Source organism: Polyodon spathula, chromosome 26 (assembly GCF_017654505.1).
Source record: "Polyodon spathula isolate WHYD16114869_AA chromosome 26, ASM1765450v1, whole genome shotgun sequence".
Classification (NCBI taxonomy): domain Eukaryota; kingdom Metazoa; phylum Chordata; class Actinopteri; order Acipenseriformes; family Polyodontidae; genus Polyodon; species Polyodon spathula.
In genome coordinates this window covers 417,857-443,578 of record NC_054559.1, presented here as the reverse complement: position 1 = coordinate 443,578, position 25,722 = coordinate 417,857, and the positions used below count along the sequence as shown (strand labels likewise).

General features: G+C 40.6%; 1 protein-coding gene across 1 annotated transcript; it reads left to right on the top strand.

The window, feature by feature from the left end:
* The first annotated feature begins 8,832 nt into the window (after window positions 1–8,832).
* Window positions 8,833–24,265, top strand: LOC121300570 (phospholipid phosphatase-related protein type 3-like). The gene is made up of 8 exons (XM_041229153.1): window positions 8,833–9,178; window positions 14,424–14,533; window positions 16,866–17,051; window positions 17,725–17,854; window positions 18,030–18,225; window positions 18,589–18,646; window positions 19,421–19,594; window positions 20,118–24,265. Exons 2-8 carry the CDS (start codon window positions 14,453–14,455, stop codon window positions 21,411–21,413), a joined length of 2,121 nt encoding a protein of 706 aa, XP_041085087.1. The 5' UTR covers window positions 8,833–9,178; window positions 14,424–14,452; the 3' UTR covers window positions 21,414–24,265.
* Window positions 24,266–25,722: the final 1,457 nt, after the last annotated feature.

Here is a 25,722-nt window from a genome sequence, read left to right as displayed (position 1 = left end):
ACTTGCGTTTGCAGTTCTGTGTACTCTTTTTGCGTACTTTCTTTTTGGTCCTTTTTTAATGCTCTGTAAAGTGCCTTTTTTCGCTGAATATTTTTTTTTAATTGATCTATTAAACCATTTTGGCAATTTAGTTTTACATTTAGATTTGTCTACTTTAGGGATGTAATTGTTTTGTGCCTCTAGTACTACATTTTTGAAGAACAACCATCCTTCTTCTGTGGGTGTTTTGTCTATTTTAGTCCAGTCTACTTCTGTTAGTCTCTGTTTCATACCTTCATAGTTTGCTTTTCTAAAATTGTAAACCTTAGCTTTAGTCATTACTTTTGGGGTTTTAAAAAACACTTCAAATGAGACCATATTGTGGTCTGAGTTTGCCAGTGGTTCTCTGACCTCTGTTTTAGTTATTCTATCTTCGTTATTTGAAAAGACTAAATCAAGGCATGCCTCCCCTCTAGCAGTGCCTTGACAAATTGTGTTAGGAAGCAGTCATTTGTCATTTCCACCATTTCTATTTCATCCTTCGTGGGCCACGCCCCCATTTGTACGCTCCGTACCGTCCCGATTGGTCAGCAAGGGCAACCACCGTCAACCAATCCCTGATTGCCACCGCACTTCCCGACCAGGTCGATGACGTTACGCACCGTGGCTCCGCCCCCTTTCCAGGTGGCCGACTTCCACCTCCCCTGGGGGTGACTGCTCCTCCTCCTCCTCCTGGTGCCCAACATGGACTGGCTGCCCATCAACAACGGGGTGGTGAGCAAGCTGCAGAGCAAGCAGCCCCTGGCCCTGCAGTTCGGGAAGCCCTACAGTCTGCCAGGACTCAGCTCAGGGGCACCGGTAGAGATCTTCTCCAGGTAAACCCACCAGAGCCAGACCCTGGTTTTATTCTTAAGATGAGGGACGTTTTGTACGTTTACGTGCAAGGCATATACAGCTATGGCCAAAGGTTTTGCATCACCCTATTGAATTGAAACCTGAAATAATGTTACGTTAACATATTGAATTACACACCACTTTGCAGTTTTCCCATATACAGTCGCCACCGCTTAGAACGGGCACATTTGTGTTAACGTGATTCACCCACAGTATGAGATGGATGGTATAAACTCCCACACAATAACCTGACAATGTCCCCCAATCACCAGCACAGTAACCAAAACAAGCAAGCGTGTATGCGGTTAAATCTTTATTAAGACACTCATTACACTAATAATAAAGATGTGTTAAAATCTACTAATGTAATAAAAAGTACGGTAATCCTACAGTAACAAATATATAATACCGTAGGTACACAGCACACTGTACTAATACTGGTGCAGGAGTTAGTACAGCAGCGCACGAAAAATATATATATATATATATATATATATATATATATATATATATATATATATATATAGTAATTAGAAAATATATATATTTATATAATAATTAGTACATTTTAGCTGTATGATTGTTAAGTTTCTTAAATGCATTTCTGTTTTGGTTGTGTGCATGTATTATGGCTAATAAGAGACGCTGCAGAATCCTGACACAGACAGGAAGTTGGGAGAGTGGGGGGTGTGGTGTTCTGCAGTGTCAAGCAGCAGCATAGTGTCGCTCTCCCTGTGGCATTGCTGTTTAGGGTATAGCCACAGGATCAACTCCTCTTGCTCACCGAAGCCCTGCCTGGATCAGGAGTGTTTAGTTGTCTTGCTGGTTGAAGAGAATGAAACGCACCATATGTTAAAGAGTTAAGCCTTGCAAAACTGCTGTAAGAAAAGAGGGAAAACCGACCTCCTCGGTGTTGAATTGACATTTCTCTCTTGTTATTTTCCTTTCCACGCTACACTGGTATGTGTCCTTACCTAGTCAGACCCTGATCTGATCTGCGAGCTCAATTGCTTTCCATTTACAGTTCTAGGACTTCTTCGCCGTCTTGATCAAGTTGTATCCGCAGAAATAAACTTCAATATACTCCTCCCTCAAACACCATAAAAAAACACAATAAAAATTGCGCTTTTTGAAAACTATAGTACTTCTAATTATCGTTGCTCTTGAATAAGTGCTGCAGATGTTTTTAGCATGAGGTCTGTCAATCACAGTTAATTTTTTTTCCTGTCTTGTCCCTCTTAGCGTACCGTAATTAATTTTGGCCATAGCTGTACAGCACTCCAAATAAACATTCTGGATAATCTGTTTACATGTGGGTGGAATTTAATAATCCACAATCATTCCACGTGTACCTGCAGACACACGTATCCAGAACACTACACTGCTTGTGGAATTATAGCAGTCATTTTATGTTGTGTCCTTAACGCATTACTTATAATAAATAAGTAAATGCTACTATACACACAGTGACTGAAGGAAGCACTAGCCAAAAGGTTAGTCTACTTGACCTTAGTTTCTTATGGTTTTTCCTTATAGATTGAGCGTTTTGAAAAAAACAAAAAAAAACTAAGACAGAAAGATTTTCAGCACAACTATAATGTGGCCAGTGGTGATTCTGTTAAAGCTGGTACGATTCATTAGCTATTGCTCCCTGCGGTTAATCATAAGCTGTGAAATAATTTCCTGGAAAATGTGTCATAGTGAACCCTATGATGTTGTGTATGCAACGCTGCTGTTGTGTTTGATGTGTCTGTCTGTGCTGTCTCCTGACAGGAGCCCTGGCTCTCAGAGGATGGACAGTCTGCGCTGTCTGCACCCGGGCGTCTGCCCTACCAAGGACAGCAAGGCATGCACCAGGTAAGAGGCTCCCGTAGTAATCAAACCAAGATCAATATCACTGACATGCTTGTTCTGAGTATACTAGGATCAGTGTTGTATCAGATTGTCTACCTGATGTTACTGTCTATATAATCCTAGGTACCATTATTATTATTATTATTATTATTATTATTATTATTATTTATTATTTTATTATTTCTTAGCAGAAATAAATACCTGTAAATGCTGCAGTCTTTCTAATCTGCCTTAAGAATCGCAAGCCATTGCCAGCTGGTTTCCAGTCAAAGAAATAAAAATCCCTGTGTGTGTGTGTGTCTGTGTGCTCTCCACAGGTGTGGCTGTGTCACCATGTTGCTAGTGCCGAACAAGACTACTGCACTGAAGCAGTGGGAGCAGCGCTGGATTAAGAACTGTCTGTGCGGGGGTCTGTGGAGAAGGATCCCCACCACTGTGTCCTGAGAGAGAACCCCCAAACCCCCCCAGCACCACCACCCAGCTCAGGGTCGAGAATGAACCACGGTGGTCTTTGTTGGACCTGCCAGATTTTTGGATTTCATTTTGTAAATAGACTTTTTTTTCTAATAGTTGTTTGTATACAGTTCTCTGTACAATTGGTGTTTTTTCTTTCTTTAATAAAACAGATCATGTTGCTTTATCAATATGTCGTCCAGACAAGCTTCAGATTTACTATATTTTTGTAATGCAGATATCATTTGCTCAGGTGAAGCCCAAAATCAAAGTGTCTGCAACAGTGGGCCTGATTTTCCCAGGAAGATAAAGCATAACTAATTTAACTTAAATAAATGGTGCAGTATTTCTGTGACAGCACCTGTAGTATAATTTCCATGTATTCTTAAATTACAAAATCACATTGCATGTGCCTTAAACTGAGATATCTAATGAAGGCACATTTTTACTTAATAAGGGAAGGTGGAAAATCCAGGCTGAGGTTGGACAACATTTTTTAATTCCCAGTATCTGTTATTGGGTAAAAGTGATAATGATAATCGCAATTATTTAATCGTGTTTCTCGTGAATTGCTACTTTATCCCTACTCGGTAGTTATTTCTCTCCTGCACACTATTTTTCCCCTTTTTGTCGGTCTGCTTTTTCGCTTGAAGGCTTTTTAAAATATAGCGCCATACTGTTCTCTCCCAGAACATAAGGGGCTCTGGATTCATGTACATTTCTAATTGCCAACTTAATTACGTGGAATTTGAACTTCATCTCGATTGCAGTGGTGCAGATCCTTTTAATCTTTAGATCATGATCATCGAGAATCATTTTCAGTCAAGACCAAAGTTTGATCATAATTGATTATTGTTACAACCCTAATCCCAGACAGTGTACCCTCCAATAGCTGCATGCAGCTTGTGCTGTTGCAACCTGTCACCAGCAGGTGGCTTCAGAACCCTGAATTACACGCTTCGAGACAACACACTGATCTAGCAATGCTTATGAAATAGACAGGAGCCTGTTAGTGAATGAACAGGCGCCTGCAGACACGGTCACATTTAGATAACATGAACACTATGTGTTTCTGTCCTCCATAAAGGCTTATTTGAAGTTAAGTTTTTCCTGTGGTGCTTTATTTATGAATCGCCCTGTATAACGATGTTAAAATCCATGAAAGACAGGAGTCTGTAGGAAGGGAATCCTATAAAGACTCACTTGTTCAATACTGATCGTTTTAAGATCATTTTTCCTACTTTGCATCTGTTTATTAATGTGTGCGCCATCTTTACACAATATCACTGTTAAATATTCATTACACCTCAAACAGCATACGACACACTGACTGCTGAAGCTTAAAAAGAGGGCACTCGCAATTAAAAAACGATGCACTGTAAGAAAAATCACCTTAAAATAAGCAGAATTGCACAAAGTGGGCCTACATAGGATTTTATGTTCATGAAAAAAAAATTGAACGGTAGTTTCATTAAATATATTTTTCTTCATGGTCTATTGGCTGTAAGAGATGATCGATGAAACCACCCATGTCATATCTTCTAATTAAAAAATTAGAAGTATGAGAATGAGAATATATATACAACTCTGGAAAAAATGAAGAGACCACTGCAAAATTATCAGTTTCTCTGGTTTTACTATTTATAGGTATGTGTTTGGGTAAAATGAACATTTTTGTTTTATTCTATTGACTACTGACAACATTTCTCCCAAATTCCAAATAAAAATATTGTCATTTAGAGCATTTATTTGCAGAAAATGACAACTGGTCAAAATAACAAAAAAGATGCAGTGTTGTCAGACCTCGAATAATGCAAAGAAAATAAGTTCAGATTCATTTTTAAACAACACAATACTAATGTTTTAACTTAGGAAGAGTTCAGAAATCAATATTTGGTGGAATAACCCTGATTTTCAAGCACAGCTTTCATGCGTCTTGGCATGCTCTCCACCAGTCTTTCACATTGATGTTGGGTGACTTTATGCCACTCCTGGCGCAAAAATTCAAGCAGCTCAGTTTTGTTTTCTTGATCACATTCCAGAGGTATTCAGTGGGGTTCAGGTCTGGAGATTGGGCTGGCCATGACAGGGTCTTGATCTGGTGGTCCTCCATCCACACCTTGATTGACCTGGCTGTGTGGCATGGAGCATTGTCCTGCTGGAAAAACCAATCCTCAGAGTTGGGGAACATTGTCAGAGCAGAAGGAAGCAAGTTTTCTTCCAGGACAACCTTGTACTTGAATTGATTCATGCGTCCTTCACAAAGACAAATCTGCCCAATTCCAGCCTTGCTGAAGCACCCCCAGATCATCACCGATCCTCCACCACATTTCACAGTGGGTGCGAGACACTGTGGCTTGTAGGCCTCTCCAGGTCTCCATCTAACCATTAGATGACCAGGTGTTGGGCAAAGCTGAAAATTGGACTCATCAGAGAAGATGACCTTACTCCAGTCCTCTACGGTCCAATCCTTATGGTCTTTTGCAAACCTCAGCCTGGCTCTTCTTTGCTTCTCATTGATGAAGGGCTTTTTTCTAGCTTTGCACGACTTCAGCCCTGCCCCTAGGAGCCTGTTTCGAACCGTCCTCGCCGTGCACTTCACCCAAGCTGCCGTTTGCCATTCTTTTTGTAGGTCACTTGATGTCATCCTACGGTTGCTGAGTGACATTCGAATGAGTTGGCAGTCATCCCGGTCAGTGGAGAGTCGTTTTCGCCCTCTGCCGGTCTGTAGCTTTGTTGTCCCCAATGTGTGCTGCTTGACCTTGTTCTTATGAACCGCTGTCTTTGAAATTTTATGGATGGAAGAAAACCGACGCTCACTGTATCCCTCTGCCAGTAAAGCCAGAATTGAACCCTTCTTTTCCTCACTCAAAACTTTCCTTTTCAACTCTGTGGGCATCGTCAATAGTTATTTTTTGATTCCAATTACTTTTGAGGTACTACTAGCACTGTTTTGCCATCCAGCTGGTCCTATTGCAAGAGGATAGTGATGACCACAGGAGTGTTTTTATACTTTTCCTCGTTAAATAAGATTTGTTTCAGGTGATCCCCTAATCAGTACCTCATTCAGTAGAATGAGGTGTGCCTGTGTTGGAATTCAACAGACACTGGAATGGAATGGCTGCCATACATGTAGAGATGCTGATTTAAGAAAAATTTGCAGTGGTCTCCTAATTTTTTCCAGAGTTGTGTGTATATATATATATATATATATATATATATATATATATATATATATATATATAATATATATATATATATATATATATATATATACACAACTCTGGAAAAAATTAAGAGACCACTGCAAATTGTTCTTAAATCAGCATCTCTACATGTATGGCAGCCATTCCATTCCAGTAGATTACAGCTGATACTATAAAGCTAACCTTGTTATCCCATACCTGCTGACACCAGTTACAAAGCCGTACATTAATACTATAATACTAATGTAATTACCTTTCACACTCATTACCAAAATATATAGTAACAATCTCTTCAGGTCTAATGATCACAAATCTGGTTCATTTTAAACAGCCTGGACAAAGCTGTTGATAATTAATTACTCTAATAAAGGGGGAGCAGTGGGCCCTGGGAAAGGTTATGCGAGTTTATTACTAATACACAGCTGAACCCCTCCTTAGGGTCTCTGAGAGGGCCCTGATCCCCCCCCCCCCAGGGAGTGAGGGTGGGCTGCAGGCACACAGTGCCTCCCTAGCTTCAATCATCCTGGTTAGAGAAAGCGAAACAGCCATGCGTAGAGAGAGTCTATATCGAGAAGAAGTTCACCAAGAGGACCCAGCTGTGGGAAATCAGGATGAAAACAAAAACATGAAGCTTGTGAGAAACCAAGTGAGTACAAGTACAATGTGGTAGCCTGTTAAAGGAGCTGCTTTCTGTTTGCATGCATGCAGCATGCCAGGGAATGTAACAGTGACTAGTCACAGGGGAACAAACAGAGGAACCAGGAGGCAAGTGTCCCAGCCAGTGTCTTCAAGAGTGTTACTATAGGTTGGGTTGAAGGGCCTGAAGTTTGGTGTGATCTGTTCATTATTCTCCAAACATGAATGGGAGGGGGAGGGGTAAAAATAATATAATACAGTGCATTTTGCAGAACTACTGCACATAGAATAAAAAAAAAAAAAAGCCTAAGAAAATGAAATGAACAGGATGCGGATTTTGCCTACAAGTGACGACCAAAGTGCAATATTGACGATGGAAGTTGTCTCACCTTTAATGAAAGTGCCACAGTTATATTTGCAGAAATGAACTTGCCTGTTGCCGCAGTGTTATTTATTCCACGTGTATCCCATGTAGGTTCACTTGTGCAATTGTGCTCATTTAATGTCATTTTTTTCCCTAGATTTGCATCCACTTTTTAATGTGAGCACCGTCTTTAAACAATACCATTTGTGTATATACATCACATCACATCACTTCATGCTAAACAACATGATGACGACTGAAGTTGCTTAGTGCTCACATTAAAAAATAGAAGGCAGCAGATTTATTTAAAAAAAATATACCCTATAGTACATCCACTAAAGACCTGGCATATATCCCATCTTATAGACTCTTGTCTGTCTTATTCTTAAATATTTAAGATTTCCATGGTTTCCAATAGTATGCATTCTACTGTGGAACAATACTGCCGAAATACATTTCTGTAGCTTGCATCAGTGCTCTTGCATTCTAAAAACGCTGTGCATGTTGTGTTCTGTAGGTTTGACTGCACCCTTGTGTGCATGCCTGTCTGGGTTTATGACTGAAAGCACAATGGCTGTATTGTGTCTGGAGCTGTAGTTCAAATTGGAAGCCATGGAACGTTTATTTTTCATGTTGTTTACCGCAGACAAGCGGCTTTATCCATAGGTGTCCGCGTAGAGTTTTAGAACATCATTAATGCAAAGATTATAATGCACCACTATTGTCCCCAGGGAGTAGGGTGTAACACATTGAATCAGTGCATCTGGTCATTTAGACTAAGACTATTACAACTGGCCTGATCCATGTTGATTAACTATTCATAACTGTGAGAGCTGAGGGGGGGGGTCTCTATTCATAAGAATATGGTACATGCATAAGGCAAACATATATACCATGTGTTTTAAAATACCAATGCAATACTAAAAAAAGGCCACTTTTTTTGTCATATTTAACTAATAATATACTTATAATATATTCCATGTACAAATATATTTGAAAAATATATTATACTTCTTCTTGATGTGTTAAATATATGTATAGTAAATATAAAACGGGGGTATGAACATGTTGTATCAAAATTATAATAAGTGCTATCAGTCTTGTAGTCGATTGAACTACATTGTAGTTGTTTTAAGCCATTGGGGGTAAGAGGTGTTCATTCAAGTGGAGAACTTGGGTGGGGCTGTAAATGTATCTGAAACCAATCCATTCTTTATTATTCTGACCTCTTCCTCCTCTCTCCTCCTCCTCCTCTCTTGCTGTCTTTTCATTTTTACCTGGAGACTTCTCTATGTAAGATCCAAAATAAGAGACCGAGAGGAAGGGAGGGATTGTGTGAAAGTGAGAGAGACAGACAGAGAGTGGGGGGAGGGGGGGGTTGCCTACCCGCCTACCCGCCTACCCCCACCCCCACACCCCCTTCTCACACACTGCCTTTGTGTGCAGCAATGCCTTCCTCTACTTCTCTGTTGCTTGCTTAGCAATGCTGCTCACAGTGTGTGACTGAGCTGGATACACACACAGCAGCCTTGAGGATTCACAGCACCCCCAGTCACACCACCCCAGGATCTATAGCCATTCAGACCTGGGACACTCACATGAAGGATCCAGCTTTCTATTCATCTGGCTGGCATTGACTGGGAGCTGGAGTTGTCTTGCTATGCTGTTCTTCTGTCTCTCATCCCTTGAATGGGACAAGTGCTGATAGAATAGAAGGGTTATGGATATGAACTGAGTCTGTGCAAGAGCAAAGAAAAGCATACATCCTTCCCTTTGTCATATTCTTTTTGAGGTGAGACTATCTTTCTGCTTTGCATGGACAGCAAAATGTATGTGTAGCAATATGCTGTGAGAGTGGAAATGGTTAAAACACAATGCCAGTGTTGGATAAACTGCTTGAATATTGATTAAGCCTTGCTTTCCCAATTAAAGACAAGGCGGTATTGTGTTATGCTAGCTGTACTGTTAGTGGTCATTGCTACAGGACGTCAAACTCAACATTCATCTTTTAAGGTCTCGTTGGAGGTAATTTTAAGGCTGAGAATGTGACGATAAAATAGACAGGGTTTTTTTTTTTTTTTTTTTTATTAAGATAATAATTTATTTAAAAAAGAAAAATAGGTGTTATGGATTTTTTTTTTTTTTTTTTTTTATTATTATTAGTAAGTGGATCATTGGTACAAATTGGTTAGATTGTTTGATGCCCGGTTTGTTTAAAAATTCAGTTTTTTCAAAATAGCCAGTTGTTCGTTCTGCTTTCCTAGACCGGGCAGCCCATACACTGTGGATTTGACGTTTCCCTGTAATGTGCAGCTGCAAACAGGGTAAGGGGTAAGGGGTAAGGGGTAAGGGGTAAGGGGGATGGGTTCTTTTTGTTCCTGACAGGCTTTGTAGCCTCTCTGATTTCACACTGAAGATTTCAGCCACAGCTGGTATACCAGTGTCTGGCTACAGTGCTCTCTGGTAATTAGCATTCAGGACACGTCTTGTGGTTCCCAGCTGGTTTTAACCCTTGCATGCCCCCAAGAGGTTTTTTTCTATATATTGGATTTGACATTAGCCTTGACTATTCAAATCTCCAGAGTGCTAAATTTAGAAATACTACCAAAAAAAAAAAAAGTAATTATTTCAATCATAAAACTTTTCAACAAGAATGTTTTTTTTAAGAAAGGTCTTCTGGTCAAAACATTTGCCAAGTTTCATATTTTCACTTATTTTAAAGATTGTCTTCCTAATATAATATACACGGATGCTTGGTATTGCATGTTAATGTTAATGTTAATTTTTTTGTCCTGCCCCTTAGCCTCCTGTGTGTAATCATTCAGATATTGTGTTCATTTGGTTGGATCAGTCTGTGTTCAGGCAGAGTCCAGGAGGTGATCTCCAGTTCTATTTTCCTGTCACAGACTCAATGTAAGTCGGATCAGCCTCTGTGTCTGTATATTAGCTAGTACCAGCGCCATCTAGTGCACAGTATCTATTGCCAGCAATACAAAAGGAAACTTGGTACCGAAACTTGGTCTAAAGTGGTAGATCACTATAAAGACACTTTGGCTTATCTAGTCTATGTTTCGTATCACTAAAGAAGACACCTTGACCATATGAAAAGACACAAACACACAGAAGGTAGTAATAGCAATGAGAGTGACACGGAATGATTGCAGAATCAGGGGAAAGAAAAACAAGCAAGAAAACACAATGAGCTTTTCTCTATAGATGTTGAATCTATGATGCGAGTATTGTAGAATAAAACCCTGACCCCAATCCTGACCTGCTCACAACATTGTCACCTCCCCTTCTGTGGGGTGCATTCTGTTCCCAGTTTACTGAGGGGGTGCAAAAACATGTTGTAGGGGTGTTGGGAACCCGCAAACTCACATTAAAAATATCACAACTGGAAAAAGATAAATAGATAGCTTCACAGTGACACTGAATACTATATATTGTAAGCTGCTATTCAGTCTATTTGTCTATTATAATGAAACCTGTTTAATATCACTTTTTTTAATATAATTCCCCCAAAATATCAAATGGAAAATAAAAAGCTTTTATAACACCGTAATTAATATCAATGAAACTGATTTACACCCTACCTAATATCACCTCAAACCGCAGCCACCTTTTTGACACATGTAAGTTGCTATTTTTTGTAACTGATACTGTTTTTCTCAGAAACCCTCCCCTGCACCCAGTTAAATGAATACATAGCTGCCAGTGGTTTAATGACCATTAGTGCTCAATCTGTCCAGCTAATAACTACTCAGGACAAAGAGACATCCATCAACAGTGTACGAAGTGGACAGGCTATCTGTCTGGAGGCTTGGGGTGTCACACAGGGGTCAGCATGCCTCTGAGGGGGAACCCCAATATCAATGTAACCTTTAGTAGCAGTGCCACAGAGAAGAGCAAAGCCAAGCTCTTGTGATCACGTTGGGTGGATAGGCAGACTGTAAAGAGCAGCTGAGTGGTCCTGTCACCCAGAGTACAGAATGAGATGGCACTCTTATATCATAAGCGACATCTGGACAAACTAACGTCATCATTTTTTATTTGTTAAATAATTCTGATTGTGTGAAGGCCTATATCACGTGTTTAAATGGAATTAGCTGACATATTTTTTCTAATCTGGCTTTTTATATAATTTACGAAAACAATGATTTGTTATGATCAGCAATAAATACACCTGATGTTTAACTTTCAAATTACGATTGGGTTGCTATATACAGTTATTTTAGTTAATCTGGTAACCCCCAGGTGTTAGGACCCTGCAAACCCACATTCAAAACAGTGTCTCATTTCAATGAGCCCTTGAGATGCCATCTGAAAATCAATTCCCCAAACAGAAGACAACAGATTTGAACAGAACCTGCGAAGGGTTTTTAAAAAAGAAGTTGGTGACACATCTCTACAGTCTTGTATTCTGGGTAATGAATTAACAAGACAAGCCTTGTGTGTATCTGGAGAGCATTACCATGTAGACAGCTGCAGGGCTGAAGTGTGCCAAATAGGGAATGAAAGAAAAGGGGAAAAAAAGACTCCCGCAGACACACACACACCAGCTCCAGTCGCTGTCTAGGAGTGTAACGGGCAAGCTGTGGCATTAACACGTCAGGAAAGAACAGACAAAAAAAACACAAAAAAAAGCAGAAAAAACACAAAAAGAAAAACACAGGAAAACACTGCAAAAAACAGAAAAACGGAAAAACTGCAGAAAAAGACTTAAAATGTGTTTGTAAAGATACACAGACAGCACTTGAGGAACTTGTATTAAGGCAATTATCTTTACTGCCAGTATATCTTTAATACCTGTATTTAAACATCAGACAACTTTTACTCAGATTTAATTATAATGCTGTGCCGCCTAAGTGACAGTAATACAACATTTATCATCTTATCTGTGGCTCTATTAAATGCAATACAGCCTGTTTATTTTAAATAAGTGTGAACTGATTGCTGTGTTTTAATAATGGGTTTGGAGGAATCTGAGCAACATGGAGTAAAGTTTCAATGACTCAATTTATTAGCAAAGACAAGCACCTACTAACTGGAGTCAAGTCGATTTATGCTACGTATCAAATGTTCCTACTTTGCATACAGACCATGACCAGACTATTTCGCCCTGCACTGCGCATGCCCAGACTATTTCACCCTGCACTGAGCATGCCCAGACTATTTCACCCTGCACTGAGCATGCCCAGACTATTTCACCCTGCACTGAGCATGCCCAGACTATTTCACCCTGCACTGTGCATTGCTCATGCCCAGAATATTTCACTCTGCACTGAGCATTCCTAGACTACGCATGCCCAGACTATTTCACCCTGCACTGAGCATGCCCAGACTATTTCACCCTGCACTGAGCATGCCCAGTCTATTTCACCCTGCACTGAGCATGAGCATGCCCAGACTATTTCACCCTGCACTGAGCATGCCCAGACTATTTCACCCTGCACTGAGCATGCCCAGACTATTTCACCCTGCACTGAGCATGCCCAGACTATTTCACCCTGCACTGAGCATGCCCAGACTATTTCACCCTGCACTGAGCATGCCCAGACTATTTCACCCTGCTGCACTGAGCATTCCTAGACTATTTCACCCTGCACTGAGCATGCCCAGACTATTTCACCCTGCACTGAGCATGCCCAGACTATTTCACCCTGCACTGAGCATGCCCAGACTATTTCACCCTGCACTGAGCATGCCCAGACTATTTCACCCTGCACTGAGCATGCCCAGACTATTTCACTCTGCACTGAGCATGCCCAGACTATTTCACTCTGCACTGAGCATGCCCAGACTATTTCACCCTGCACTGAGCATGCCCAGACTATTTCACTCTGCACTGAGCATGCCCAGACTATTTCACCCTGCACTGAGCATGCCCAGACTATTTCACCCTGCACTGAGCATGCCCAGACTATTTCACTCTGCACTGAGCATGCCCAGACTATTTCACCCTGCCGTGAGCATGCCCAGACTATTTCACTGTGCACTGAGCATGCCCAGACTATTTCACCCTGCCGTGAGCATGCCCAGACTATTTCACTGTGCACTGAGCATGCCCAGATTTAGTTTTTCCTTCAGACCGAGGATGCTCATCAAAAACTCCTAGGTATTTTTTTGGATGAGAAAGTACCTGTGGATTGAGAGAAGAGATAAAAGTTACATTGTACTCCACATGTAATAAGTCCTCTTTAGTTTTGTATTAAATAAAGACAGCTTGTGTTAAGGAACAGTAAAGTGTAATATAGAGCTTGATACATTTTTTAAATATAAAAGCAAAAGATAAAAAGACAACTATACGTTGTCTGCAATTTTTTTGACTGACCCTAACCCTAAAGTACACCTATTACTTATTACTGTTAAAGATATTTCCTGGTGTGAATTTCAATCATGTTGTTGATAGTTTAAAATTAAGTAATATTAATTATATTACATGATTTTAGTTCTGCTATATATTTTTAACTACTCCCTATATAACCACCAAGAAGAATTGTTGGGTTGTTTTAACTTGACTCAAAAAAAATAGCTACAGATGAAATTTTGACCAGGTAGCAGAGTTTGATGATTATACAATTTTGTTTCCGACAGCAAAGGTTGACAACGTATCAAAAATTGACGTTACACCATTATTGATTTTGTTTAGAGTGTTCTAAATGTTTTAGATAAGTGAAGAAATCAAATTGGCAGACGAGTAAAAGACACTCTCATGGAAGTTCAGTGGGTGCTCAGGGACCATCTAAATTGTGTCAACATTTATATAATTCTATGGACAAATTACATAACAGCAACAGCAAAGAAAAAAAAGTAACAGATTCACATTCGATTGAAAATTGCAGTAATGAACTGGGATTATCACGCACATCTAATGAGCCTATTTGAGTGAAAGTACATTCGAAACAGACCATGCCTCTAAAAAGCTGGAGTAAATGCATGGAATAGCGACCGCGTGAAACATCCCAAGCACAGGGAGCGTTCTGTTCTCCTGTATTTCGTGGAGGTGGGCCTGACCCTCTGATTCTGCTTCCGTTCAGGTTGGGATTTTGCTGGAGACGTGGTCAAGATGATCTCCCCGAAAGACAAGCCCAAGAAGAAACCCCCTAAAGACAGTATGACCCTCCTGCCCTGCTTCTACTTTGTTGAGGTGGGTACACTGCATCAGCACTGCTATTAAACCAGTGCTACGTGTGTTTACGCTTGAAAAGTGGTTTTGTCTCAGTTTTCTGCCTTAATTTTTTTTTTATCCCAGTCTGAAACACTGAAATTGATAAATCGTCCCAGTTTAGTTACTTTGCATTCACACAATTGTAGCAGTGTACTCAGGATGTTGACAACACAATAATTTATTATACAAAAATAAAATCAAGAAATGTATGGATTACTTGCTTAGAATTCTGATTATAGAGCCAAATACTGTCAGGGACACTATTTTCCATGGACACTGTATTTGGCACAACAGGGGGAGCTTGATTGATGACTTTAAAATCTTAAAAAGAGTTGACAAAGATAACCCCCAGCCAACATTATAAGCAAAAAACAGGACCTTGAGGGTTTGAAACCCTTTGTTACACGGAGAGGGGTGAGGGTATGGAATGGTTTACCTTGCCATCTTGTTGATGCTGACTCTACGAAGAACCCACTACATTTTGGGATCAGCCACTAGGAACAGAGCACTGATGGGTCCAATGACCTCCTTTTGTTTGTAAATATTCTATGCTCTATGAGTTTAAATACCTTTCTACATCACTGTCACCTGCATCTAACCCTGTCTAGAATGGGTTCTCTCGCACGCTTCACTGGCAGGGTGTATCACAACAACACGAAAAGCACAAGCCACACCTGCAACAAGGTTAGACGTAGGAAGCTCACACATACAGAAACGTATCGAATAGCATGAAACAACTGTTTATAGATGTGTCATGTTCATAGCTGGGTATTCACAAACACTGAATACAATCATTTATGGAATATGCAGGCAAAACATTTGTGTATGTCTATAGCAGATTTAAACATGAACTCCCCATTTTGAAAGATTTTGGTAATAAACAGCAAAGCCTTGATTATCCAAACCCTGATTAGTCAGCCCTCAATCTCTGGTGTTTACAGAACAGTGTAATATTGTACACTATACATTTACAGGTAAAGGGGTTCAATTCTATCTTTTTAGGAGATTACCCGATTGGAAAGACAGTCCAGTGATTTCACAGTTGTAAATAAACACCACCTTGTCCCAATTAGATTGGATAATAGGTTTTTCTTTCTACTGACGTTTTTCCCAGTTTGGTTTGGTCAAACACATGGTTTGGAGAACATAAAAACAATGTTAACTAATAAATATACAGACAGTTTAGATGGCATTTCAAAACCAGCATTAAAAGACCAATGTGCTAATTCAATTACTGGCAATTGAAGTGGACAGGCTAGATTGAAAACTTAGGGTAGTGCTTTGAATATTTTCCAATGAATATTCCTGTCCTTAGTGTGAGGCAGCTCAGAAAGACAAATAGTTACCCGAAGAATCCTGGCACAAACTCCAATCCACATGATTGATTACTGAAGACAGCACGGCTAGCCACACGCTGTCGTATAAACATCTGAATCCCACTGCAAATGAATTCATCACTGTATGTATCGATCGCTCCACACATGCAACACCTCCGCATTACGCCAGCTCTCACTGATTGATAGTCAGGTGAGATGCTGCAGATGGCTTGTGAAAAAGACTCAAATCTCCCTCTCTCCTTCTGGCACATCTCTTTAACTCTTCTGTTCTTTTCCCTCTTCCCCCTCTGTTTTTTCTCCTCTCCTTTTCCTTTCTTCTCTTCCATAACTCTCCTTTCTCGTCTTCTGTCAGCCTACCCTTCTATTTTCTCCTGTTTCTCTCCGTATCCCCCTTTCATATCTTTCTGGAAAAATTCTCTGAATTACGGATTCCCTATTAACTTTCTCTCCCCATTCCTTTTGTGTCTCTGCTCCTTTTCATCCCTCATTTCTCCTGATGTATGTTCAGTCAGGAAATGCATGAAATAGATTAGTTATTAAAACATAGACTAGACAATACTACTACATTATACGTATTTTACACCACATTATTTAGTCTTTGGCCTCGCCTTTCGAGGTACCCCATAAATTAGCTCACAGATAACTGGCGAGGCTGGCCGTAGGGAAGCCATGGGCAGGGGGGCAGGATAGCTGCCCTCCTGTTAGATGAAGCCAAAAAGCTGGGGAGGAGGAGGCGAACTCTGGCGCACAGTGGTGATGGAATGTATTGAGAGAAGATAAAAATCCTTTGAGAGAAGAAAAAAATCATTTCCTTGTAGATCATTGGACGTATTGTTTATCAAAGGACGAATAAGAGCTATTCGATTGACGATTTGATCTGCTGTTGGAAGCGGCTAAGATATGCTTGATTTGTACGTGATTTGATCTAAGCTCCCTCATTTACTCAGTGAAATGACTGTCCTTGTCTCCCTCAGCTGCCGATCGTAGCCTCCTCGATGGTCTCTCTGTATTTCCTGGAGCTCACAGACCTGCTGCGACCGGCGCATGTGGGGTTCCGCTGCCATGACCGATCGCTCAGCATGCCCTACGTGGACAGCGGAGACGAGCTGATCCCACTGCTCATGTTGCTGAGCCTGGCCTTCGCAGGTCCTGCTGCCTCAGTGAGTGTACCACGACTACCTACAACTTCCAGCAGCCCAGCAATGATATTCCATCCTTCATGTACAAAGGGACCAGGGCATCAACAAACAAAAAAGGAAAAGGCTAAATCAAAGTGTGTCTGGATTTCAAATCTCAGCTCTGACCTGATAGGGCTTTTTAGAGTATTCCCAAGGTATAGGAGCTGAACTCACTGCCTAGGACAAGGATTTTCAGTGGGGTTCTTGGGATTATCAAGAGGCCACCATTGGCTGATCACAAAGTATTTGTGCAAGGTAGCCTGATGAAGTGAGGAGCAGTAACTGCCATCTGTCTGTCTGCCTCACAAGTTTTGTCTGTTTCCTGTAGATTGTGCTTGGAAAAGGTCTGGTGTTCTTGTCTAAAGTTTTATAATAAATGTAGGGTTTTACGCTAAAGAAAACAAATTGGTACAAGATTATTAACCAGACAGATTCCATCACTAACTGTGCAGCTATTGTAAATAAGAGCATTTCCTTAACCAGTGGTCTGGACCCTTAGAAAATAGAAAAACCTTTTTAATAGAAATATATGAAGCCTGATCAAATCTGTTATAATTTTATAATTGCAAATTCTTAATCAGAACCCTTACCTATGATTGGAGTGTGTCGCTTGTGTCATGCCCCCAGGCAAATTTCTTGTGTGTTCCTCCTACAGATTATGCTTGGAGAGGGTCTGATGTACTGCCTGCAGTCTAAACTGAAGCTGAGGCCCAGGGTAGAGGGCAGCATCAACGCTGGCGGCTGCAATTTCAACTCCTTCCTGCGCAGAACCGTAAGGTTTGTGGGTAAGACTGTCGCCCTGTCCCCACTCACAGAAGCAATACATGCTATAGTTAAACCTAGATTGTCAATCTTCAGTGTTGTATACACCACAACCCTCGGTATTAGCCCTGTAGGTCAGTGTAAGTGTGCCGTGGCTCAGTGCTCAGTCCTGTCTGTGTCCTTTCTTCTCGTTGGCAGGTGTCCACGTGTTTGGTCTCTGTGCTACAGCCCTGGTGACAGATGTGATCCAGCTGGCCACTGGCTACCATGCCCCCTTCTTCTTGACTGTCTGCAAGCCGAACTACACCATGCCAGGGGTGTCTTGCGACTCCAACCCCTACATCACCCGAGACATCTGTGCAGGGTCCGACCAGCACGCCATCATGTCTGCCAGGTACCTCTTATTACCCCAAACCGTTTCATACGCATTAATCTTTCTAGACTGTTAATAAACAACTTATGATTTTTAGATTTCGTGACACACAAAGGTTTAAATCGTGAGTTATTGAAATACTGTTCTTTAAAAATGTGGGTGTTCATAAAAAAAAAAAAACATTTTTTGGACACTTAAAATAAACTAACAGTCCAGAAAAGCTTCATGTATATCCAGAGATATGGAAATGGAGCATGTGTTGCTATGTATATCCGTAGATATGGAAATGGAGCATGTGTTGCTCTTAGATTGCCAGGATTAGTTTTTCTTTTGGGTGCTTCTAAACACAACTTCTTTGCTTTGTTCCTTCTTGTTTTGTGGCAGGAAGACATTCCCATCCCAGCATGCCACACTGTCCGCCTTTGCTGCGGTGTATGTTTCAGTAAGTACCCTGCCTGTCTGTCTGTCTGTCTGTCTGTGTCTGCAATGTTGCATAACTTCAAATACTGGAATAGCAATTTAGGCTATTCCATCCATAACTACAAAAAACTATTTTGTATGAAAATGTAGTTCGATTTAATACGATTTTCGGTAAGAAGTCTTTCGTGAAGACATTGGAAGATTTTTAGTGGAAAAGTTATACGTTTATTTTTAAGTTAAGTTAAGTTAGAGATCAAATATACATAGTGAAAGTATCTCAAATTAATGACATGCAACTAAAAGGGATTATCTGTATTGCAATCTAAAAAGAAAAAAATCTTTGTTATATCTAGGATTTTTAACATATGCCTATTAAGCTACCTAGCTGACTCATGATTGGTGATTGCTGACCTGAGCTGTACTGCGATTGGTGATTGGTGATCTGAGCTGTGTTATGATTGTTGATTGCTGATCTGAGCTTTGATTGGTGATTGGTGATCTGAGTTGTGTTGTGATTAATGTTCTGAGCTGTGTTGTGATTGTTGATTGTTGATCTGAGCTGTTTTAGGATTGGTGATTGCTGATCTGATCAGAGTTGTGATTGGTGTTTGATGATCTGAGCTGTGTTGTGTTTGTTAATTGCTGATCTGAGCTGTGATTGGTGATTGCTGATCTGAGCTGTGTTGTCATTGGTGATGGCTGATCTGAGTTGGGATTGCTGATGGCTGATCTGAGCTGTGCTCTGATTGGTATTTGGGGTGTACTGATCCAGTTTGAATGTGCTGTCTCCTCACAGATGTACTTTAATTCAACGATCTCTGACAGCACCAAACTGCTGAAGCCCATGCTGGTGTTTGCATTCGCCATCGCGGCCGGCCTCTGTGGACTCACGCAGATCACTCAGTACCGCAGTCATGCCATCGACGTCTACGTGGGCTTCTTCATCGGAGCTGGCATCGCTGCTTACCTGGTGAGATCCACCTATCCCAACAACCATGCATTTACAGGATACATATAAATCTGCAAGTTAATAGCCTATTACAGGAGGGCACAATTCCAGTCAGGTATCTGTACCATCTGTACCCTAAATCCCTTAATTTAACACATTTAACCACCTCAATCAGTTCCTTATTTAATAATACAGATCTCAAGGGCCAGATTTGTGTGTTATTGTGTGTTTTCTAGTTGGAAATGTATCCTTTTAAAATACTGTATATATGATAACACTCACTTTACACATATAGAGTTCATGTATTTTGGCCTCAAATTATTTTTAGTATTGCATGTCTGCAATTTATTTTGAGTAAGTTTTGTTGCAATTTTCACAATTGTTTTATTCCCTGTAGATAATTTCTACTCTCTTCAAAATAGGGCTTCAATATTGTACTGCTCCTGTTTGCATTAACAATATGTCCTAAATGTATTTTGAATCCACCCAGTCATCTGGGTAACAAACATTTAACTTAATCTGAACCAAAACCATCTCACTGCAGGCCTTCCACGCCGTGGCAAACTTCAAATACTCTGAGGACGCCTCCCCATGCGCTCCCCAGCCGCCCCCCAAGGATGCCCTCCGCGCCCTGACCCAGCGAGGCCACGACTCCGTCTACCAGAAGAACCACCCGTCCGAGAGCACAGACGAGCTGGCCGCCCCCCAGAGGATGCAGGGCCTGAATCGCCAGGTCCAAAGGGAGAAAGTGTCCCTGGGCAGCCTGAAGCGGGCCAGTGTAGATGTGGAGCTCCTTGCCCCCCGCAGCCCCATGGGAAAAGAGAACATGGTCACCTTCAGCAACACACTGCCGCGTGTCCACACCCCTTCCGCAGAGGACCCAGCCCGGCGCCACATGACCATTCACGTGCCTGTCGACCCCCTGCGCTCCAAACAGCTGCTGTCAGAGTGGAAGCAGAAATCCATGGAGCTCCGAAGTGTCGGGCTGAGCTTAGGAGTGGATGAGGAGCGGGATGGGAGTTCAGAATGCTCCGATTCAGGAGATGATGTTGAAGAGGAGGACTTGGTAGTCCCATCTTCTTTGTATCCCACAGTCCAGTCTCGACCCAGTGCAGGCCCAGGGGCAAGAGTAGTGATCCCTCCCAGACCGGTGGCTCCTCAGCTGGTACATATCCCAGAAGAGGCTCCCCCTCCATCCCCTAAAGGCTGCTCAGGCGCCCGGGCCAAGTGGATCTCCATAGCCGAGAAGACAGCAGCAGGAGTCCCTGCCCCAACCCCTTCCTCTCTGCGGGCTGCCAACCAGCCTCGGATCATGCAGGTGATCGCTATGTCCAAGCAGCAGGGGCTAATTTCAGTGACCCCCAAACACTCCGAGACATCTTCATCCACTTCTTCCAGCTCTGATTCTTCCCACTACAGACCCCCTTCCGAGCGGGATAGCTCCAGCATTGTCACTGTAGACGCTCATGCTCCTCATCATCCCATAGTGCACATTTCATCAGGGAACGGAGGACCTTGGGAATGGAAGACTGCAGCTAACAATGGCGGGAGTGCATCTGAACTCAAGGAAGCGTACGAACTTAACGATCTGAATCGGGAATGCAGTCGGAATTACCGGAAAGTGAAAAGCGTTTCTCCAGCATCTTCAGCTAGCGATCCTGATACAGAACTGACCACAGGCCATTTGGAGCTGGCTTCGGAAAGCCAGAGCCGGGAATCCACACTCCGGAGGAAACCTGGAACGGGAATTTTGGGACAAGAACGAGCAGGAACCCCGATACAGACCGAGCAAGATCCGTTCTATAAGAAATTGCAAACCGGACGAAGGTTTAAAGAGTGAATCAACTAGAACAAATAGAAACCCTCTTCAAAATGTAAACTACAAGGAACATGAATATACGTGGAGTTTCAGATCTTAGGTTTAGGCCAGAGCATGTGAGCGATGAATAATCGTGTTATAAGGCCTGTATGGTATGAATATACCCCAAGCAACCCCAAAAAATATTGAATAAAATAAGAACATTTTCAAATGAAGTATCTGAAACATCGGGCAAAGACAACTGACGATCAATCATTTTTAAGCCAATTGAAGGTGTTTAATGGAAGTCCTGACCAATTTCAAGTCTTTCTTATTCAATTTTAAACACACAATATAAAAAAAACTAAGAAACATTTATGAAATGTTTGTCTACTTGGCTTTGCATCAACCACTTATTTGTTTATCCTGGAATAAACACAGAGGCGGTTAGTACAATCCAGGCTGACTCCCCAATGCTCTAATACACTGCAGTATAGTATAGTATGTCAAATAACCTTATGCTTTACCTTCAAAGACAACTCAGTGAATCCTTTATTTTATTAAACCCCCCAATTCATAGACACTAATAAATTAAATGACCTGAGTTTCTCATTAACAAGTTACTGTAATACGAAGAACATATATAGTACATCACATACAGGTGCTGTTTAGATTTGAGAGGATCTCAGGACGAGACAACAAAACAGAAAAGGACTTCTGTTCAATACTGGAAAGATAGAAGTGGTCAATATATGGATGGAATGAAAACGTTGATTTTTGACAGGAATCACAGAAAAATGAAATAAACGCTTCAACAATGGAGGCTCTAACCACCACTACACTACCAGCTTCCTATTCATATACTTCTGAAATACTTTGTGACTGAAATGATCTGTCTGAGGCTGCGGTAGAAAAGAAGCGGTACGTGTTCTGTAGGGATGATCCTCTGTTCATACTGGGGTGTTGTGTATTCACTAGCTGTTTTTAGTTAAATAGCATTTTATTTCTTTTTCACCTTTCCTTGCCTTCCTCTGTTTGCAGTTAGGCTGGATTACCTTGATCCAATATTTATTTAATATAGTTTTCCTCAAATCTTTTTACCCGCCTGTGACAGTGTTTGGAAAATCTGAACTGCCTTGGACTAAACAGACTGTCTTATTCAAATCATGTGACAAAGTTACCTTTCAACCTGGCTGGTCCCATTTATATAATGCAGAGTAGGCTGGACCAGCAAAGTTTAAAAGCCACAGGCCACATGTCACATGGTTTGAATGAAATGAGGAAATCTGTTCAGTGCTGGGCAGTTATAATTTTCCAGACAAGGTCAAAGCCAGGTAAAGAGGGTATAGAGCAGTAGTTCCCAACCCTGGTCCTGGGTTTCAACTGAGCTCTCATTTACTGAACTAAACCCTTAATCGAACTGATAATTTAATTAACAATTAAAAATGTCTAATTAACAACATTTGATTTATATATGTCACCCGTGGTATCAGGCACTATACAAACTATAATTAAGTCGCCAACTATGCCAACCTCTTACTTAGAGAAGATTGATTTGTTGTATATCTAAATTAAGAACACATTTGGTTTATATATAAAGACGTTAAACTCAAAATAATCATGCAGTTAAAAATAACAATACTCAATTATTAATAATAATAAACATCAAAACAATTAATCACAACTGTGACATAACAAGTATCACAAGGTGCTTTCCAAGATTTCAACAAACAGAAAGAAAAAGTACAATTAAGTACAGTTAAAAGCCAGTTAAAAGTACAGTTAGATACAATTAAAATCCCATTTAAAATAATAAGTCAATAATTTAGCAAACTGTCAGTTCAATCAAGGGTCTAGTTTAGTAATTGAGAGTTCAGTTGGAATGAAAACCAGCAGCCACAGGGGGTCCCCAGAGCCAGGGTTGAGAACCACTGGTCCAGAGCATAATGATGATACATTAATATTGAAGCATCAGAGTCCAGAACCAAGCTCAGCGACAGCAAACACCATGAACAGACAAGGGAAAGGAGGGGCACCTGTACTGTATAAAATCATATTCAAAGCTACGTTCTCTTGGAATGGGTGGGTGTTTTTTACGTGTTATTTTTGACTGATAAACTATTGGATTCCCAATGCTGCCAACTGTAAATAAGACATTTCAGTGAAAAAAACAAAAACAAAACTAAAGGACGATTTTATAATCCACTGATAAATACATTCTGTAATTTTGACGGAATTTTTTGTGTACTTTTTCTTTTTATCGTTCATGAAGATGGAAACGGACAGAGCCATCTAAATGTGTAAGGGTGCCCTGGATCACATGACTGCTCCAGACACTCTGAGCCATTGCACTGTATCTGAATGTGCAAGGGTGCCCTAGATCACATGACCGTTTCAGACAGTCTGAGCCATTGCACTGTGCTCTCCATGATTGTACATACTGCAAACTGGCATCCCAGACTGCAATAGAACTCAGCAGAAACACTGTCTTAGGGATGGAAGAACGCTAGCATATAAAGAGCTTGGTTTTACAGCTTGGTAACTGGATTGGAATTTGTATTCCTCCTGTATTTATTCCAGTCAGGATTTAAAAATAGAAAACTGCAGTATATACTCAAGGTGTGTCTGAATCATAAAGGATGCAAACCAATCACTTGAAATCATAGTAAGAAGTAATAGATTAACACTCTGTTAAAAATCTGTGTGTCATCAGTGTAAACACGACTTGCACTAGATGTGTATCCTTCAAAGAATTCAAACATTATCCCTAGTTTCACGAAGGCGCTCTGAATATGGCGGAAGACTAAATATTGTAGCTTTTCATTTTAGTTTTTTTAACATAGTGTTTTTATGTTTATCAGTTAATTCTGAGCTAAAGTATATGCTGTAAATATTTGCCCCCTCTTAATATTACCTTGAAGGAGCAGAAAGGAAAATAATAAGCCTCTTTGACTTCATCAGGAGCACCAATAGCCTGCTGTGGAATGTAGAATATAGAATCGCTTTCATAACAACAGTGTGTTCATTAATTAAATGCATCTTCACCCAATACCGTCTCCAACACTGTATATGTGCAACAATTTGTAACAGTTAAAAAAAATGTAAAAGCTGTTTGCTGTTCTAGATTGTGATGCTAAGCATTTCAATACTGGACAGCAGCGTTCTCAAACTTAGCATATGTAAATTTGATCTTTGATTTGCCAGTGTATGAGGTGAGGTGGAATTTGTAAGTGGGAGGAATATGTTTGGTCCTGTCCAGAGTGCAGCTATTACTAGCTAGCCCCCATTGACCCAGTATATAGTGATATTATCAGCAGCTGGCCTCCATTGACTCCCAGTATATAATGATATTATCAGCTGACCCCCATTGACTCCCAGTATATAATGATATTATCAGCTGACCCCCATCGACTCCCAGTATATAGTGTCTGCTTATTATCATCCCATTGAACTTTCCCAGAGTTGTGATATTAACAGAAGTGATATGAAACAGTTTTGACAGTGGTTGAAGTACATTATGTATGTTAGAATCCCTTGCCATCACTTGTAATATGTAAGTTGATAACTAAACTTAACCCCAAGTTGATGGGAGATCCTAACTTATTCTAATTTATTCACTAAAACAATTACAGCATATCAACACAGTATATAGCTCTTTTATTGAAAAGTTTTGTTAAATATATAGTGAAAACCATTGAGATCATATATTTATCCAAATATAGAATACATTTCACAGTTCATTGACATGCTATATATTGTTTAATAAATATTAAAAAATATCTGATATTCTCATATGAAAAGCAATAGTTATCATCCCATCTATCACACTATATAATACTGTTGCACAATATAATTGGTCATTTACAATATGAGATACTGTTTTACAATACCAAGTTACAATATGTTGCTGAAAAGGTTTCACACTGAATTTTGTCCACCCCCAGTAACCCCCCCCCCCCCCCCCCCAAAAAAAAGAATAAACCCTAAAAAACAGAATCTGTAATTACGCTCTATTAAACGATATTGACACTTATAGAAAGTGTCTGAATAACAGTATAGAAAGACTACTGAAAACTGCCCTTCATAGTAGTTTAACCTTGTTACCAGCTTTTGAAAATCAAGCTCTTTCTTGACGTGTTTGTTTTTTTACTGCAGGCCACTGAATGTTGTGTATTTGATGTCAGTTTAAACTTTTGCTTTGTCAGTAAAAAAAAAACAAAAAAAAACCCTGCTTGTCTGACTGTGACTGCCAGTGTACATCTCTCTGAAGTGATTGGAGACCCAGCACCTGTCTATTCTGATGAAGAGACTGAAACACGACAAGCCCTGGAGGCCTGGAGTAGTGGAGCGG